The sequence below is a fragment of the Channa argus genome, chromosome 10 (assembly GCF_033026475.1).
Source record: "Channa argus isolate prfri chromosome 10, Channa argus male v1.0, whole genome shotgun sequence".
Classification (NCBI taxonomy): Eukaryota; Metazoa; Chordata; class Actinopteri; order Anabantiformes; family Channidae; genus Channa; species Channa argus.
In genome coordinates this window covers 12312665-12333492 of record NC_090206.1, presented here as the reverse complement: position 1 = coordinate 12333492, position 20828 = coordinate 12312665, and the positions used below count along the sequence as shown (strand labels likewise).

Sequence of the window (20828 nt, the reverse complement as noted above, 5' to 3'; positions counted from 1 at the left end):
CGCGCACACACACACACACACACACACACACAGTGGTATTCACAGAGTAATCAGCACTACAGCTATTATTAATGAGAGAGAATCAGGTCATTAATATTTAAACAGTGTCACTGGGGCCTGAGCCATGAGAGTATATGTGTGGTCTGTTTGTATGTGTGTGTGTTTGTGTGTGTGTGTACACATATAGAAGAGGGGCAGCGGGACTTAAGGCAATTTCCTCAGGCCGCGTTGTGAGACCTACTCCATTACAATAGGATAGACAGAGATGGAGACATATTACGCCCTTAAACAGAGATGGGGAAAAGACAGAAACACAGGAATCAGATTTTTCTCCTTGTCCTGCTCTTCTGTCCTTTCCTCCTCTCTCCGCTCTTCTCCTCTTCTCTCCTCTGTCAGTGGTATCTCTTCTGCAGAGGATCAACTGTGTTGAATGGGAAACAGCAGAGATCTCATTACATCACATTGGATATGATAGTCCTGGGAGCCGTGTGTGTGTGTGTGTGTGTGTGTGTGTGTGTGTGTGTGTGTGTGTGTGTGTGTGTGTGTGTGTGTGTGCGGACACAGCCAGCATGAACTCTTCCAAATGAACACTACTGGGGATAGTGACTCTTTGGTCTGCATCTAGTCATCCACACTGGGCATGCTCTGATGACACCACACAGATATGAACAGTGTAAATGCTGACACACACACACACACACACACACACACATACACACACACACACACACACACACACACACACACACACACACACTCACTTTCCCCTATACCCATGGTGCAACATGATGGGGTCCAAAGGTGAGGCTGTGAATGGCTATGAAAAAGAATCTCTCTCTCTCTCTCACTCTCTCTCTCTCATCCCCACAGTCTCTTTCTGTGTCTAGGATTAGTGGGTATTATTTGCTCTGCAGAGCGAAGAGAATGAGATGGTTCTTGGTGCCAGTTTCTAGACTGGGAGAGCGAGGAAAATATTCCTTTATAATAACCCCTTTATTAAATCTAGCTGGAGGGCATACAGCTTCCTATTAGCCCCCCCAACCCACTGCTGCCAGTAGTTGTCCTTAAAGTTTTTTTCGTTATTGTTACCATATTGCTTAAAAGGTAATTATATAGTGGTGAATCCTTTAATATAGGAGGCTTAATGCTATAAATAGGATTAGTTTAAATATCCCAAGATGATGCTGGTCATAATTTGTATGGTCTAGCTATACAAAATACCATTAGGATTTAAAATAAAATGTAATCCTTTATCTGCCATAATCTCCCATTAAATCAAAATGATAGTTGTCTGTCATGTACCTCTCATTTTGACATAAATGGAGAATCACATGGGTCAATGCATTATTGCAGCTAGTATACTTATACTAATTGGTGACAAAACATATGCCTGATTGTTTCATTATTACAATTGCCAAATTAGATTACATTTATCGTAGTTCAAAATGGTAAATGGCTATAATCATATATATGCTTTGGCCTAATGCAAGTACTTTTGTCAAAATTACTAAGTAATTTTTCAAACATGTTTAAAATTTAAGACCAGCATCTGCGACCAATGACATCACATCTAAGGGATGCCTACAGTACCTACAGCTTTACCTGAACTTGGTGTTGTTTTATAGTTATTTTACCTTCATTTCCCTCTGTAGGCCCTACAGTTTGCGTTGTAGTCACCTTTACATCCGTGTGTTTGCTGCCTTTTTATATTCTGTATTTTTACACACTAATTATTAAGTGAAAAAGTCACCATATCTGTTTTTATACGCCAGCATTTCCCACTCTCACAGAATTTGGGGAGGGGGGTTTTATGTCAAGAATGTCCAGTTATTCCCAACTGGCTTTTCAGTGTGTTGCCCTCAGTTTACATTCGTCAGGTGTAAGCCACTTCCAGACTGTCAGAGACTAGAAATCTGTGACAGTTGGTGGAAATAGTCTTTATGTGTGAACTGTCCAGTCTTTGACAGTCTTTCCTAGTCTTCAGGTGTGTCCCCCCCAGGTCATAATTTGAAATGCAGCTGCTCCTCCTTTGTACTAATGATTGATGAACAGGGAGACAATTCAAGTCCAGCCAAGCCTCGGAAATACCTCAACTTTCTGACACTGTCAGTGGCTCTGTTATGTGTGTACTTAAAATTTAAGGCTGTAAACTCAAGCTACATAGTTGTCTTCATGTTTTGGATTTAACTTATGACTTTGTAATTTTCCCTATCATCAGTTATTGTGCTGTAAAATACACAGAAGTAAATGACACAGAACACAATTTTGCTAATAACAAATAAAGTCGGACGGTAAGTGGTAAGTTGTAAAACTTTGATGAGAAAAAGGCCCAATGGTTGTTCTCTTACTGGCCATCTGCCTCTGTGTACAGTGATTTGATTACCTGGGAGCTTCATTAGGGATATAGAGACAGGGGAGGCCGCACTGGTAGCTCCCCCGTCCTCCCTGAGTGTAGAGTTACCTTTGCACGGAAGAGGCTGCATTGATCAGATATAAGCCCGGAATGCTGAGAAGGATGGAGCTTCCCCCTGTGCCATCATGATCACCACTGGGGAACTGTGAGCTGGGAAAGTAGCATGCGCACAGTCAAGATAAAGCCTAGTGCATCTTTCCACAAAGATCCTATCTGTCTTGGTTACCAACAAAGCAGTGTTGATAATAACATGAACATCAAGCCTTGTCGATAGTTTTCCAGGAAAATACTGGATGTATGTTGATCAACAGAATACACAAAATGACCAGCACATGGCTTCATACTAAAGCAAACACATGCTGCACTGATGATTGCCAAGAGCCTAAGGACTGACTTGTTTTTGTGATTTCTCCATCATGTTGTGAAGTTTGTTCACAGCTTGACTTTAAACCTGTTCTTATCTTGTTTTTCTCCCCCCCTTGTCACTCTTTCTGCACAGATTCTGCCTCGGTGGCCATGTGTTTGTGTGATAGACGAACACCATGTTCTGTCCAGTGGAGCTGGTTGGAGGTGTGATATTTACATCAGCCCTGTCAGCATTAGCCTCTGCTAAAGAGCCCTAGCTGATTTTGGCTTGATTATATTTTATCAGCATCTCTGTCAGCGCTGCTGCCTGTGCAGAGTCTGCTTTATAAAAATGATGAATGGCTCTTTTAATTGTTTTTAATTGATAACTGCTCTGAAAGACTTTGTTATGAAACACAGCCAATTTAGTAACACCGATACACTGTAGTGCCTTATTAATAATCTTCTGTCTGGCTCAAGCACTGTGCAGTTGAATAGAACTGTCTGTGCATTTGTGGGCCGACTAGGCAGCAATATTTCTTTGTCTAAGAGCATGCCAGTTTTTAAATGCCAAAACACTTATTTTTATTCACCTCCCTGTGTCCAAGTCCTTGGTGCATTCTCAAAGCCTTAATTGTATAAAATATTACAGTGTAATCGCTGCTGATTTACAACTCTGTTTAGGTAGCTGGTTTAGAGATGGTGTATAACTACGTTAGAGCCTGACTTATGCGTTTATCATTATCATTTATGATGGGGTGATATTGGATGATAGATCCTCATACTTTTGCCCTGTGGTGGGCATACGCGGGATCTGTTCTGTTGGCGAGTTGCTCGAAGAGAACATTTGCATACATATTGTCTCACAACTTTTCTGTCACACACTCTCACTCCACATCTGCACTTTCAAAAGCACTTTCAAATGTAGTGTAAATGAATAAAAGAGGAAATGAAGGAAGCAGGAGATGACGGGAATGAAACGAGTGAACGATACTTGGAAAACTTGGGGGAAAACTTGACAGGCCACCTGTAACCCGGTTTGGTCGTTTGGTTTTTGATGCAGGGCATTCACACAGGTGAACTGTGATATCACTTTTGCTTTACTGTGGCTGATTCCACTGTAAGATGAGAAGTTACTGATCCTCCTGTTACTGCCTTGCCCAGTCACTCAGGTCTTAATGTGACACTCTCATTTACTGCTTCTCTTCAAAAAATGTGGCATGAAAAGACAGAAAAAGAGAGAGGGATGTAGAGAGATATACAGAAAAAGAGAAAGCGAAGTAGTGAAAATACTGCCTGGGCATAAAAGCCAGATGCATTGGATGTGACTATTGACACACCTTGTTTGGCAGTTCTGGTTCACTGCTGGCTGTCAGTGTGAAGCATTAACACCAAGCTCTGTCATTTACACGTTGCCCGGGTATATTTTAGCATGACATGAGTCGTGTTTTAGTGTGTTAATAGTCTGTTTGGTTCATCAGTTGCCTGTTTTAGAAATTGTTTACAAACCAGCTGCCTTCACGCGCTGCCAAAAGGTGTTAATTAATGAAATTAAAATGCTGTCCTCTATTGTACAATTGAAAAAAAGAACAGTTTCTTGCTTTAAATGGATCTTTCTATATTAATAAATATATTAATATATATTATATATACTATATATATATATATTAATAAAGAACACACTTGCCAGTAATCATTTAAAATGTACATGGTTGGTACTCACTTTCACTTTCCCACCATCTTTCTCTTCCTCACTGAATGCATTGTCTCTTCCACTCCTTTCCCCACAGTGATCAGTTTGACCGATGTTTGGTTGCCTGGGCTATCATAATAACTGTGGTGCTGGGTGTCTCAGGTGGCTGGTGTTGGCCGCTCGTTGAGTACTTTACAGTAAAGACCGGACAGGACATTGCTTGGGGCTATGGGTGAAGGAAGGGAAAATGAGCAGAAGAGCAGGGATGGCAGGAGAGATGTGGAGATGTGGAATTTTAAAACAAAAGGTTTAATATTATTTTATTTTAATTTGCCTATTTGCCAGAGCCCTCAACACCTATATTGGACTAAAAAATGGTAAAAATGCAGCTCATTGCATAACCAGACAATGACACATGTCAAAAAACAGTTGGTGCAGTTTTAATAATGCTAAAGACAGAAGAAGGATAGCAGCAGTTTGAAAATATAAAAGCATAGCAAAAACCCTGCTTCTAGAATTGTGTTATTACATTTTGAGTCCAGAAGCAATGAAATAGATGCACTGTAGTTTGAGAAGAATAACATTCTCTGCCTACAGAAAAGGCGTAGAAACGAGACAGTACATGGTTAAAATAGTTATTTTTAAGTAAACATTGCTGAACACACACAGAATCAGTTTGCTGTTTTCAGCAAAACAAATTTGTAAACCCACTGTTAAAATAAACCCCCCTACCAAACTGCATGAAGACAATATGGATTTACGAGATGATGATCATGGGGGTTTTATTAATGAAGAATCACATAGGAATTTGTGAGCTTAAAAACTGAACATTAGACCCTCAAATAAATTCTAATGTTGCTCTGTGCTAACCATTTTATCATATTTTACTTTTATGGTTATAATAAGTCTGCATTTCATTTACAGCTTCGTGTTCTGACTCTAAATGACAATTCAGAGACAATTCAATCACTCAATTTATTGTCATCATCAGGATTGAAAATATGGCCCAATAATAACAGACTGTCCGGCAGTGGTGGCTAACCCCAGTGGATCCCACCAGTTGCAAAATTCAGACAAAAAATGCAGCCCATGTATGGCTATACAAGGTCTAAAAACACAACTATTCTCCAGTATTGTTCAGTATTTCTTCCATTCACCCCAGCAACAACAGAAAAACATTCTCCCAGACATGTTCTCCACTTTGCATTCCCTGCAGCCTGTAACAGGAGGACGAGGCCTGGAGCAGTGGTCCATTTACTGACATCCAACCTACATATGTCGTACTACCCAGGAAGCAAAGTGAACGAATAAAGATGGTCACACAAAAACGTATATTGAGCAGAGTGAGATGCGAGATTTGGTTTTTGAGTTATTTCTACACATGTTCACGTTGCATTTTGGAAATTGGGACTCGCTAACTATGGACACCCAAAATCATTACAGTGAAGATATTATTAAAAATAACAAAAAATGTATAAAAATAACACGGGCTCCCTGTCTTTCCTATCGTACCACTCATTTACAAATTGATCTGTCAAAAGCTTGCAAATATATGGGATACATTTAAGCAGAAAAGACAAGGATTAAGGATTTACCCAAATCTCTAACCTTTGGTTTGCTCAGATAAAAATCCTAAAACAAGCCATCATCCTTCAGCAGCAGGAGTTAATATTTTAGTCAAAAAGACAGAAGCTGACAATTGTTTATATAGCATTTACTTTTTTGCTGATGAAGACATGATCTAGGCAGAATTAAGTCTCCTTCAAATTAGATGTATTAATGCAAATTAGTTCTAAATGAATATCACTTTAGGAGGCAGGGTTGGTACACAAGAGGCTTAGGCTGATATGACAGGAGGAGAGAGATAACAGGCAGAGAAGGGTTGCAGTATTAGGGAGAGAAGTGGCAAGGGGACCACAAACCCTTCAAGCCAGTAGAAGCTTGTCTTCTGCTGAGATTTATTCATTCAAGGTATTGTGGACCTTGGACCTCACTGTCAGCCTCACACTCTTTATCTTCCTTTCCAAGCACACATTGTACACATTTTCTTAAAGTAGATACATGGGCAGTGGAGCTTGATAAGGCAGTAATAGGAGATGTAGATGAAGAATTTGTCTTGTCTGCATTGCTATCAGCTACATACTCGTGCTGTAATGTTATTATCTTCACATCCCTGTCATACCAGGAGTTGTTTTCCTTCTTTTTGATTTCATAAGAGACCTTTATAAATGTCTGGCTTTCTGAAGCTGATATGGACAGACACAGGGATGAACAGGCAGACAGGCACTCAGACAGGTCAGTTTCAGACTGGATGAGTTTTGCGGTAAGCCCTGGCTTTGCTGTCTTATTGGACACTAAGGCTCTGCAGTTTACATCGAGCCCCTTATATCCAACCACAAAGCAAAGAGAGTTTGGGGACATCATTGATCCTTGCCAACAATATTGCATCTGTGGATGGCAATGATTGGATTACTGTGTTTTGAGATGTGTCTGTGATGTTTTAATGGGCACACTAAGATCCTTGTGGCTTTTGAGAATCATTGCTGCTCAATTTATGTTCATTTGTGGCAACATGTACAATCATGAGTGTGAATTCTGTCAGTTTCAAACCTAACTTGATTTTGCATTATGAGAATATGAAGAAGTGGCTGCATAAATGAAACTGTGGTACAGCAGGATACTGAGGGAATTGTTGTGTACCAAAGCACCTGCCCAGCAGGAAACAGCCCTGTGTGTTTCTGACAGACAGTTATGTAAGAAGGAAGAGCTAAAGGTTGCCTTGTCTCCTGAACCACCAGAAATCCACACAGACACTCCAAGCAGCGGTGACGATAGGCGGCCCCCTCACCTGCTGACAATAAAGCCCACTTTATGCAATATTAAAATAGTCCTTTACTCCACTTCAGGGAGCATAGATAGATATAAAGCATAAACCCAAAAACTAAGGATCTTTGAACATGGCCAAGACTCGACTACTCAAAACATCCCATAAGCATTATAGAAATCCGAGTTAAAAATAAACAGCCTTAATCTAAACCACTTATTAATAACTAGGCAAAGTTCAGTGCTTGATGTATGAATAATTATCATGGTCTTCCGGGAGCTGTCCATGTAAAATTAGATTGCTGATTGCCAACCTAAATAATTAAGGGCAGTATGATTATAGGAAGCATAGTTCACTTTGTGCTCCACACTCTGTAGCCTTTACACCTGTCATAGGGCAACTTAGAAATAATGAGCATTCAGTATGAGAACATTGTTTGGGACAATGTGGCGAGTTGCTGCCTGCCGTGGTTTCTACCAGGTGCTGCTGCCCAAGCCACTCTTTACCTTGACAAACTATAAAGATGTAACCAGGGAGATTAAATGTCCATGTCCTGTAACTGAGATGTGTCTGTATGTAAAATAATTGACGTGTATTTGGACTATTGTGGTTTGAAATCAGGTAAGAACAAGTTGACCGTCTTCCCTACAACCTGTTGCCACTCAAAAGCAAGTACTGTGTTAGGATAATAACCCAAGTACACAAAGAAGCTTCTATTAGTCCTGTGAGAAGACTGTGTCTAGGTAGACACCCTGAAAGTCCCTTAAATCCTGACACTGTAATACTGATATTTCTATTTCATAATGACCTTTTTTTTGCTGTATGGATTGGAACAAACCCGCAAATTTCTCCAATAGGTGTCCACAAAGCCTTTAATGATCACCGTGTGTTGAAGTATATTTACAGAATAATATGTAATTCACTGAATGTTAATTACTGTATATGTAAATACTGACTCAAGTTACCATCTTGAGGTTAAAGCTGGATCTTATACAGTAGAACCCCTGTAGACAGAGCAGAAGGACGTGCCACACCCCACTAATAAACCTTAAACCAAAAACCGCTGTAGTGTGTGTGCTTGAACATTCTCTCTCTCCCTCTCTTGTTTTAGTGTGTAGTCTCCCTTACTCTCTTGACTCCCCTCTACACCCCACCTCATATTCAACCAAGCATTCTTGACATTTTGCAAAGACTGAAAGACAAAGAAGTGAAAATACTCGGAGAGAGAAGGCAGCGCGCATGTGTTGTGTGTGTAGGAAGTGGTCACAGGGATACAGACCAGAGGAGGAAAATATAAATGAGGACTCTGGATGAGTGGAAAGGACAAAAAGGAAGAAGAGAAAGTTGCAGGTGGGAAGAGACATGAAGGGGTTACACTGTATGTGTGTGCCGGAAAGAGCTGTGGGAAGAGGAGGTTTGGGACTGAAAATGATATTCTGCAGAGCAAAAAAAGCGAACTGCTATGATCAATCCCCTATCTGTAGGTTGAGAGTGATAGCAGTTCGGTTTCAGAGGCTAATGTAAGCTATTGCTGTGAGAAACTCGGCAGCGCACCCTGATGCTTTGCCTGCAGTCACACAGACAGGCTTGGATGCTCTATAAGAGAGCGATATTCTCCATCACTGCAGGAGCTTCAAGCGGAACTCACAACACCCAAGGTCCTTCTGGTCTCTTCTCATCTCTCTCTCTCTCATCCATCACACCCCTCAGCTCTACCTCTCACCTCCCTTACTGCCTCCCCCAATCCCTCTTGCACTTTATTCCTCTACAGTTTTCTCAGAAAAACTTGCTCCAAAACAGCAAAAGTGAAGTGAGAGAAAAAAGTAGTGCTTTCTAGCAAGTGTAAGCAAGGATAGAGGTGTAATGAAACAGAGAGGTTTATATAGTTAGAGCTCATCAGCTGGTCAGGCACCTTCCAGCCTTTGGTTTTGTTGCTTCTTATTGTCAACGCCACTTTCAAGTGTGTTTCAATCTGAGTGATCTTTATCTTATTCCCTCTACTTACTGTACAGCTGTGGCCCTGTCTTATGAAATGTCCCCACACTGTCTCATTCTCAGTTCTCAGGCTGCAGCAATTGCACATAGGCCACAGTTAGAAGCAACAACACGCTACTATTTTTCTGTTTAGTCTTAACATTACATAAGCAAAAGGTAAAAACAGATGCTGTGGTTATGACATCAGGCCCATTAAAGCCAGCTATAACTAGGGAGATCGTTGTTGTGAAGTACACCACCTTAAATCCAGCTTTCTTCAGTGACAAAAAGAAATGTTCACTTTTTTTGTGTGAGAAACAGGCTATGAAACAGACAAAATTATATTCTGCAAAAACGTTTAAATTCTGTTCTCATATTCTCTTGTCTTATATTAGTCTCTCTTGCCACCTCCTATTTCTCTCTTTTTCTGTGTGGGTACTCTGTCACTCACTAGAATGTGGGCAGATATGGGATCACATTCAGACTTCCACATTCATTCTGCTAGCGACTCAAGAGCCAATATTAGCCATGCGGTCGTTGTTTTACCCATGAGCCCGTTGCCTTGGAAACGTTGCGTAAGAGGGAGTGGGAAAGCGGGATGCCCCTTGCTGATTGGGAGACAAGGTGGCAGATCTCTCTGTCTCTCCCCTCGTCTTCCCTGTATCTTCTTCTTAGATCTTGTTCTTTGCCCTCCACTCAACACTCAACATTCTAACTGTATGTGTCAAAACACTGGAGCTCCAGCTGTGCCATCATGCCACATGTTGAATCAACTCAGCACTCAGCAGCACCTCCAAATAGAGCTGCAGCTAAACAAAGCATATCTATTACAGTCAGTCAGCTCTGCACCCAAGCTTCAACTAAATTAAAGCTTCTGTTGGAAGAGTGATTTATAGCCCAACTGGAAATGTTTGTCCACACAGTGCTCACAGACCAGCAGCTGCACACACACACTCGCTCTGAACTATGTTGTGTGTCATCCTTGGCTGTGGTAGGCCTTGGCTGGTGTCAGGGAGGATAGTGCTTTGTTGAATCCGCTGAGACCCCGTTTTCAAGACTGCATGAGTTGGCCTCCCATGGCTTCTCTACAGGCAAGGCCATGCTGTTTCTACATACCAGGAGGGGGAGAGGGTGACAGAAAGGGAGGATACAGAAGGGACAGGGTCGCCTTGGCCCTAGAGATAGGAAAATGTATCCTTTGGGTCCCCACTGACTCTTTGTGTAGTTCAAATAGGAAAAACGAAACATGATAAGAATAGTGTGCGTTCTATGTCTAAACAAAATAACACACACTCCTACATACCTGTGAAGGCAATATCAGAGACATACTATAATTAGTGATCTGGGCTGCAGTAGGTTGCACACTTTCCCTTGGAATCACCTCAAATTGAGTTTTTTGTGTAATTTCCTTTTTTTTTCCAGCATGTAACAAGCCAAGAAAAGGGGCAGGGTTTGTATCCCCTATGCAAGGGGGCTGTCCTAATCCATGTGTTTACCAAGCACCACCTGCTGCTTTTATGCAGAGGGGAGTAAAAATATTTGGTTGATTAGGAGAGTCTCTGTGGAGGATTGCCACACCGTTACCACTGATACGAGGGACACACATGCTCATTTCTGACAACTGGTATCCTGGAAAGCAAACAGATAACAGACATCAACAAGCAAGTGCTCAAAAAAAGTAAAGTGCGCATATGCTAATGTGTACAACAGTGGTGGTCAGAGCTTGGTAACGTGGCAGAAAGAAGCAGACTCACACCAGCTGAGCAGATTTCAAAGAATGCAAACAGTTGCTGACACATTACCAAGGAATTGCTGCTCAGTAAGATAATGGTAAACAAACAAGACACTACACAACAATAAAAAATGGCCTATTTTAGAACATAGTTTAATCAAAAACCTTTATAATAACAGTGCATCAAATGGGTAACAAATGTTTGGCCATAAACGCTGGATGTGTAAATAACCTATAAAATAATCTGTCCCTGAAAGGAACTACATAGAAACGTAAGAGTGGGATGCTGTTAAATGAAACTGGCACAGCAACATTTCAAATTATTCATTGAAAATAGAAAGAAGGGCTTTTCCCCTTTCACAACATCCTTGGAATGTTGAAAGTTGTTTGCAACTAAATGTGTCAATTTGTTTCAATCACTACACACGTTCATTGTTGATTTCCTCAACAACTCTAGGTGCTGATCTTGGTGGTCTGATGGACCTGGAGTCTCTGTACCGTGGTGTGGAACAGACAATCAACCACACGCGAGCAGGGCGAACACGCAGACAGAGCCAAGACAGGGCCTACAACATTGAGGTGCTGCTAGGAGTCGACGACTCGGTGGTCCAGTTCCACGGGAAGGAGCATGTCCAAAAGTACCTGCTCACACTCATGAACATTGTAAGTGGCTCCAACAGGTGTGAACACACATAGAAACAGAGGACTACATGAATATATGGTGAATAAACACATGCATAATTGAATTGGGTGCTTGTCATGTATGTTAGCTGGATTTCAATTTACAGTAGGTGGCGGGTTTGAAGACATATCACATCAACGTAATGGATGTACATGCATAATACTCAGGTTCCCAAATGGCCAATAGTGACATTTTTGTCTTGCTTTGAACAATGAAATGATTAAGTTCCAAACTGTTGTGTTGGAATTGAATGGCAGGTAAGTCACAGAGAGGTCAAAGAAAGGGGATAACAGACACATTCACATCCATTCACACACACTACTGTATACACACACGTGCACGCACGCGCACACACACACACACACACACACTAAGCTCCAACTGAATGAATATTTAATTCCCTTCCTACATGGTCTTATCCAGCAATCAGCTACGGGTAATCCTTTCTTTTCTATCTGAATATGATGAGATTTCATGTGTTTGTGTGTGCTAGGTGAGTCCTGTGCTCAGAGGGGGCTCATTTCATCAGGCTTTGTGTCATGTCATCATTCATTGTGAATGTACTTATGCTGTGAGAGAAAGAAAGATGCAGAAACAGCAGACAGTATGCTCCAGGCCACAACACTCAAGCACTTACACTCCCAGGTGTTTCTACGTGTGTGTGTGTGCGTGTGTATGTGTGTGCGTGTGTGTGTTGGTCTGACACTGAACACACTGCAGACTTTAATCTTTGCAAATTAAACCTGTGGTGAGAGTGCTGTTTGCATGCATTAGAATGTGTGCACATTTGCGTGTGTGTGCATTTGTTTATGTGCATGCTCCTGTTTGCTTTTGCTCGTATTGCGACCCACTGTGCAAGGAACCAATCTCCAACTGCTAAGCAGGTGCAAGCATACAGCAATAATCCTACCGCACCTCTTTGTCTCAACCCAGCGCTGGAGAAAGAACAAGAGTCGCTGTGCTCTCTTCCTTCCCTTTTAGAAATTTGTTAGACAATATAGGAGAAGGGAATACGCAGCCCTGTCGCAGCCCCCCTCTAATCTGTGGGGAAGAGATGGAGAGACAGAGGGAGAAGGAGTATTTTAAACAGCGCATTCAGAATAAATTACTGACAGCCAGATAAACAGAAATAAATAAATAAGGGCTGCCTCCCACGCGTGGCATCTGGGCGACTTTCTTCTCGAAAGTTTGCTTTGCTCACTTCAGGTTGGGTGTACACTCCCTCTCTCTCTCTCTCTCTCTCTCTGTTTTATTTCTTGTCCTCTCTGTCTTCCGTTCACCTTCCCAGTTGCTCAGCAGCACTGACTTGTCTGACACTGAGCTCTTTTGCATTGTTAGTCCTGCCTGACTTGGGTAGTTTGTGGCAAGAAAACCCCAACAATAAAAATAAATTGTAATTATAATATGAAAGTAAAATTTATTTCTATATTTATAAATTTTAGACAATGTATTTGCCATTCATGACCACATCCATACATATCCCGGGGGGAAATTTTTAAGCTTTTGTGATTCTGACTGTCTGTTCGTTGAAAGTGTAAAGTCATAAATTTATTGGCTTAACATTAATTAGGAAGTAGGTTTTTTTATACAACTTATTGCAGATTATATGATGCAATAAATTGTAAAGTAGCATTCTGCAAATATTGTCTTTACAATGTACACTTTATTCAACACGGGGCTCTTTATTGACACTGTAAAACCACAGAATTTATGCCAAGCCGCATCTCTGTTCCTCTCTGAATCCAGCATGGCCCTGCACCCACTTGTACTTCTCTACCCTGTTTCTCTCCTAATTCCAGGCCTTATTTAGCACATTTGATATCTGTCCTTCTGTATGTGTGTTCATGTTACACTAAACAAAATGTCTTTGAAGTGATTCTCTATCTTTTGTTCATTTTGTGCATCCATCTGCTATAATAAGCAACGTGCTTGCATTTTAGTATAAAAGGGTATTATATAAAACAACAATATATGCATTATTCCTCAGAATTTACTTTTTCTATTGTATTTTTATAATTACTCTCTACCTCTTTCTCCTGTATCTCCAGTTCTCTCTCTCATTGAATGACTGCAAAAGTAAACAGAAGGTCAAGGTAATAATATAAGATAATTTAGTTTTGCGGGTTGAAGGATGGAAGGGTGGTACTGCTGTCTGTTAGACATCAAAGCACTCCCACAGAAAACCTCTAAATCCTGTCTGCAAAGTTCACCAGGAGAGAGAGAGAGAGAGAGAGAGAGAGAGAGAGAGTGTAAATTAAAGTATATGTTAAGTTAAAGGTGTGTATTGGTAAAGCTACCTCCCACTCATTTCTCATGTGTTCACATAACTATAACCATATAGTTCAGTTGCAGCAATGGAACAAGAGTAAGTCTGCCCATGCAACACTACCACTAGATGACATCTTAAATGTAGATGAAAAGCTGAAACATTTTCTAGTGTTGCCTCCTTACTACTCGTTCAACAAAAAAATCGTACATTGAGGTTTTAATTTGAGATGAATTATATGACTAAAGTCATATTAAAGAGATCTATCTAGGGAGACAGATGGATTAAAGTTGGACAACTGGAGGGTTCGTTAACTTTTTGACAAAGAACAGAGGACCCGCTAAGGACAAACACTAAAACATGGCAACACTTTCTTGTTAGAATTGTGCATCACATCATCTGCGTACTTGTGCACGAGCATGCGATTTCTTTTGTGTGCAGGGAAAAAAAAAAGAGGATGCCCTCTTATAGAAAAACTATAAAGCTGCTAGAGGTAAAATCTTAAACCAAGCATCATCATCAGTTATTCAAGCATCATCATCAGTTATTATTATTGGAAGGTGTTGTCATCTATTCCTTTCGGGTGTTAGAACTTTATTGTCTTATTTAGCATGGAAAACATGCCAGATTAAATGACCCTCTTTTTTTTTTAATAAAGGATTTGGATTTTTTCTATTGAGTTAAGTTGAATGATTTTTTTTGTTCTTTATTCTCATATTTATCATTAATTTTATATAAGTGTGCTGTGTATAAGTAAGTCGATATGGTCTAAACACTGTTTGTGTGCTATTTCCACATTTTGCCTGGCGAAGAGTGTCTGTAAACTAATTAGTACATGAAAACCATTCCAAGAAAAATGCTTAGGTTTCCATGCAGGTTTTACAACCTATGATTCAATGAAACACATTAAAAAAAAAAAAAAACAGTGTTGTAGCTACACTGTTGGGGTAAATCCTGTAAAATATGCAGTCTGCCAAATGCCAAGTGGAGTCTATTATGCAGTAATCTTCCTGTAGCGAACAGTGTAGTGATTGATTTAGTGACCAACGGTTATCTGTCTGTCTACCTGTCTGTCCTGCCCATTAATGGGGACCTTTATAGAGGTGCTGCAAAGTGTTAATCATACTCTCATTGGATATAAATTTGATGCTGAGAAAAGTGTGTGAGTGTGTGTGTCGTTTTCATGATGCATATTGGTATTCTGAGGTGTATTTTCTCCACACCTGTGTTAAAGTATAAGCATCCTTTCTGTAAGAACTGTCTGGAAGTGGTGCAGTCTTGTCTTTACCAAAGCTCCCGGATGCAGGAGAAATAAATGTCATATAAATAAGTGTTAGGAAGAGCTGGAAAGAAAAACTGAGTCCAGGTAATAATAGACACCTTGTTAGCTGGAAGTGTCACAGTTCTGTACGGAGCACTGTCAGACTGAGAGCTCAAATTCTGGGTTTCAGTTCTTAAATATTCCCATGAGTGTTGACAAAAGGATGCAGAAAAAGTGTCTTGTGTCTTATCTAATTTATGTAGAACTCTGGCCAGATTTTATTAGATGACTCAGTTCTGTGTCAGCAGCAGATGAGAGTGTGTTTTGATGATGACTTTCATAATTACAAAAATAAAATGACAAGTGCAAGTTTAATGTATGAAGCATATATTACTATATACACAGCTTGATTACAAATAAATCAACACAAAAATAGATTTATTTTCACATTATTATAAAAGGTATCCTTGTAATACTAAATCTGTGGATCAGGTGCCAGTACTTAACCTCTCACTGGTTGTTAAACCTCATGTTGGCAGTTTTTCCCACAGTCCTCCTCTGTATCATCATTGAAAGGCCGTAGCTGCATTATTCATCTCATAGTAAGGATTTTGTGGCTTGTTTGCTTCTAGTCTTGCATTACTTGTTAGACGCGTCTAGTCTCCCTTGCATACCTTTATCCTGGAAGATAAGTTGAGACTTTGTGGGTGTGTTTGGAAATATAATTCACTGTGGTATAGCTGTCTTCCACTTTATAGCATTTATGTATAAATCAAAATGGGAGTGTTAGAGTACATGAAGACACACAAAAATAGGAAAGAGTGTGTGTGTGTATGTCTGTCCCATTAAGTGGAATTTAGGATGTCGGGGTCAACTGGAAATCAGCAATTGGACCAGGGAAATGGGCCAGATTAGGCCACTTGTAAACTGTGAACTGATCCACCCAACTGTCCATTTCATCTAGTACAAACAATTTTACACACAGAGTTTTGTGTTACTTCCTTACATATACTCCACACTGCCAAGACAATAAGGGCGTGTGACAAATGTTACAAGATGAGAGACAGGTGTACCAGTAGGTAGCCAGACAGGCAGGCAAAATGAAAACTGCAGACACACACGCATACTTGCACACACACACAGAGTCTCAGACAGGGTTAAACTGAAAAGACAACAGAACTGTATCTATGTTTGGTGGTTGCTTAGCAACACTGTATCTTTTTTAATTTGTGAAAAGAACATCCAAAACATGAAGGTCACCAGATAAAAACTTTCCCATCTTCTCCTGTGCCCCACACACTAAAACTCTTCCTACCTGCTGTTCTATACTTCATTTAAGGAATATAAGCTATTAAGTATAGTTTCCCATTGAAAGGCTACACTTTATTAGGTTGCTGCCTTCCTTGACATTGTGTCTGTTGAATACATTTACAAGTGAATACAAGTATCATTTTTGTGGTTCACATTTTGACATTTTACAGGCAAATATTATATTTTTAGACCCAAAACATTCATCTGACAGCTAGTTAATTGACAGATATTAAATGCAGTCAATATATCTGCAACCAGGACCACTTCACATATTTGCAATTAAGGGATTTTTATGAGAGGGAAGTAAAATTGTACAGTAATTTTGGACACAAATGGAATCGTTTGAACTATAACAGGAACTCAAGGAAATGTAGGATAATATCTACATTATTCCAGCAACTAATGGAAAGAAGAGGGATTTCAACAATATATGTAAAACAGAAATGGGAACAAGAACTTGGTGTAAATATTTCTGAAGATGAATGGTTGCATATATGGAGAACACAACAGTCTACTACACCATCACGTACTTGGAGAGTATATATTTGGAAGAATTTAATTAGATTTTTTTGTCATCCCCAAAATGAGAAGCAAATTTCTGTCTGTAACACAGCCATGTTGGAGACAATGTGGAGCAATAATGCTAATCACTCTTATATTTTGGCTGTGTCCTGGTATGCACAGTTTTGGGAGAATGAATGAATTAGCAAAAATCTGGGCTATGATATATCAAGGTCTTGTATAGTGTTGTATTTTGGTAAAATGAAAGGAAGATATTTGTTCAAAATAATTTTAGTAGCTATAAAAACCCCATAATGAAAAGGAATTGCTAAATATAGTAGATGGAATATATGTTATGGAGCAACTGACCCATAAGATAAGAATTCAAGAGGAACACTGCAGAGAGAAATGGGAGAAATGGATCATGTTTATATGTCAGTGACAGACTGGAACATTGATATGTCATAAAAACAAACTGTAGAGAAGGCAAATCAGGGTTCATGGGTTCAGCTTTTTCCTCCCGCCCCCCCTACCCCCCCTGTCTTTCCTTTTCTTTGTACATATGAACAACAAAATAAAGTGTTCAAAAAATGTCAATGATGAAATTCTGTAGTATTCATAAACTTCAGTGGATGAAAATCCAACAACAGTTTTCGTGAAGTTTCGGAACATGCTGTAAGTCTGTATGTTCAAGCCAAGTTTATACGTTAACATAATCAAATGAATGTCATCCACATTGTTTGTGGTTACCAAATTAGGATTCTTACTTGATTACTTCACTAGAGGGTTGTTTGGAAAAGAGCATTAGGTTACTCAGAATTTTTCCTTTGCTATTAAAGAAAACTTCACAGCTCCGCAAACTCCTCAGCCCTGTGCTGCATTTCTTGTCTGAGAATGCAGTGTCTCTACTCTCTTCCAAGCTTTTTCTTTTCTCGTTTTACTTCTGTGCTCCTTCTCCCCTTTCTGCTCAGCTTCTTGTCGCTTTCCCTCTGCCTCTGTATTCATAGCGTTCCTCAACTTCTTTCATACTTCTCTCTCACCAGTTGTGCCTGCAGTTTTGCTCCTCAGCTCAGCACCTGTGTGTGTGTGTGTGTGTGTACAGTATCTGTGTGTCTATCTTTGCAGCATGTCCATCAGCCATCTCATTATGGCTGTCTGGTTTTACATCCCTTTGCCTCTTTAGGTACCACACATGGCCAGCGAGGACAGCAAACCTTAATTCCTGCACCAATATATCCCCCCACCCTTCTCTCTTACATGCTGCCTGTGTGTGTGTGTGCGTGTGCGTGTATGTGTGTGTGTGTGTATGTTGCTTCTGCTCTCTGCATCTCCCTCGTCACACATTACCTTGTTTCCTTGCATTAGGCTCTTTTCTTGCTTTGCATCTTTTTTTCTTCATCTCCTTTCCATCTGTGCTCATGGGAAACTGAGGTCTTTGCACTTTCTTCCCCTTTTTGTTTCCTTATTTTTTGTCTGCCAGTCTCTGATTGTGCTGTATTGCTTTTGGGTACTTTCTTACTCAGTCTCTGGTCTTTAGTGTTATATTTAAATTAATGAAGAAACAAAATGTTTAGCCCAGTGTATGTCGCTGGTGCTAAGAGACTAAGTTTCATATTTTTTTACCACTTCCTCTTATATAACGCTTTATAACAGTTTTATAATTTGTACCAAATGCCTTTCTGCTAAATAAATGTAAACCCAAAAGAGCAACATTTGGGTTTACAGGTTTTTTTGGTGTTAATTCTCATCCAGCTTGCCAGTTGTTTAATCTTTTTTTTGTCTGCTAGCTCTTTAATAAACAAGAAAACCACTCCAATAAACTAATTTCTTCCTGGAAAATTACTATAGCACATCTAGACCAAAACCGTTTTTCAAAAGGAATAGTTTGACATTTTGAGAAGTACATTTATTATAGTGGTATTGATCTTCTCTGCAAGAAAGCGAATGAGCATATTTCCCATGTCGAGCTATTTCTTCTGCCTTTTATTAACATTTACACCTGCAGATGCAGACTTAGACTTGTAGGCATGTAGTTGGACTACAAAATTATTTGTATATTATCAAAGAAACTGTCATGTTACATCAATTTACAGTGCCTTGCAAAAGCAATCACACCCCTTAAACTTTTCCACATTTTGTCACGTTACAACCACAAATGTAAATGTATTATATTGAGATTTTTTGTGATAGACCAACACAAAGTGGTACATAATTGTAAATTGGAAGGAAAATGATAAATGTTTTTCAAAATGTTTATATCTGAAAAGTGTAGCGTGCATTTGTATTAAGCCCCTCTGAGTCAATACTTTGTAAAACCACCTTTTGCTGCAATTATATCTTGAAGTCTTTTGGGTTTGTCTCTACCAGCATCTAAAGAGTGAAAGTTTTGCCCATTTTTCTTTGCAAAATAGCTCAAGCTCAGTCAGCTTTGATGTAAACCTTTCCATTGTAGCTGTGGCTATATGTTTATGGTCATTGTCCTGCTGGAAGGTGGACCTCCTCCCCAGTCTCAAGTCTTTTGTAGACTCTTAACAGGTTGTCTTCTAAGATTGCCCTGTATTTGGCTCCATCCATGTTCCCATCAACTCTGACCAGCTTCCGTCTCCCTGCTTAAGAAAAGCATCCCGAGAACATGAAGCTGCCACTACGATGTTTAACAGTGGCGGATGGTGTGTTCAGGGTGATGTGCAGTGTTAGGTTTCAGCCACACATAGCATTTTGCATTTATTTCAGTTAAATTGTCATCTCATCTGACCAGAGCACCTTCATCCACGTGTTTTCTGTGTGCCCCACATGGCTTCTTATGGCTTTCTTTCAACAATGGCTTTGTTCTTGCAACTCTTCTATAAGGGCCAGATTTGTGGAGTGCACGACTAATAGTTGTCTCCCACCTGAGCTGTGGTTCTCTGCAGCTCCTCCAGAGCCATGGGCCTCTTGGCTGCTTCTGTGATTAATGCTCTCCTTGCCCGGTCAGTTTAGGTGGACGGCCATGTCTTGGTAGGTTTGCAGTTGTTCCACAGTCTTTTCATTTTCAGATGATCGATTGTGATGTTCTGTAACAAACCTCTTGGTTTAACTGGATTTTATTTAGTGGTATCAGAGTAAAGGGGGCTGAATAGAAATGCACGTCACACTTTTCAGATATTTATTTGTAAAATATTTTGAAAATGTATAATTTTCCTTTCACTTGACAATTATGTACCAATTTGTGTTGGTCTATCATATAAAATCCCAATAAAATGCATCTATATTTATGGTTGTAACGTGTCAAATTCTAAAAAAGTTCAAGGCGTGTTAACACTTTTGCAAGGTACTGTAGATATTATATTTAATTAGATTTCTTTCTGCTACTCATAAATGTTTCTTATGAATTTGTTTTGTTTTTGTGTTGTTTTGTGTCTTCTGAGTTTAGGTGAATGAGATCTACCATGACGAGTCCTTGGGCGCAAATATCAATGTGGTGCTAGTGAGGATTATAATGCTGGGCTATGGCAAGGTAAGACCTTATCAGACAAATGTTCTATTGACAAGCCAACTGAGATGCTGTTCCTTAAAGTGGATGCCTTGTCTCTCTATCAGCACTATCTTTGATACTGGGATTTTGCTACAATCGCCTACAGTGAGCAAAGCCATGTCTTGCACGCACATTCATAAACACACACGCACACACGCACGCACACACTCATCAGCACGCACTGATGCCCGGAGCCTGTTATTCCAGTGGACTGAGCAAAAGAGGAACTAAAAGCATGCATCATCCCAGAGGAGTGTTTTCAAGTCACATGCCTTCACAGTTCAGCACCAAAGCACACAGAAACTCTGTCCG

At 40.0% G+C, this 20828-nt stretch overlaps 1 protein-coding gene across 3 annotated transcripts in view; it reads left to right on the top strand.

Annotated features, from left to right (window-relative positions):
* The window catches only part of LOC137133704 (A disintegrin and metalloproteinase with thrombospondin motifs 2-like), a 107681-nt gene that overhangs the window by 67807 nt on the left and 19046 nt on the right, over positions 1–20828 (top strand). For all 3 annotated transcript variants that reach the window (XM_067517541.1, XM_067517542.1, XM_067517543.1), the window contains 2 exons: positions 11439–11644; positions 20415–20498. In XM_067517541.1, coding sequence (XP_067373642.1) covers positions 11439–11644; positions 20415–20498 — 290 coding nt within the window. The remainder of the gene's footprint in view (positions 1–11438; positions 11645–20414; positions 20499–20828) is intronic.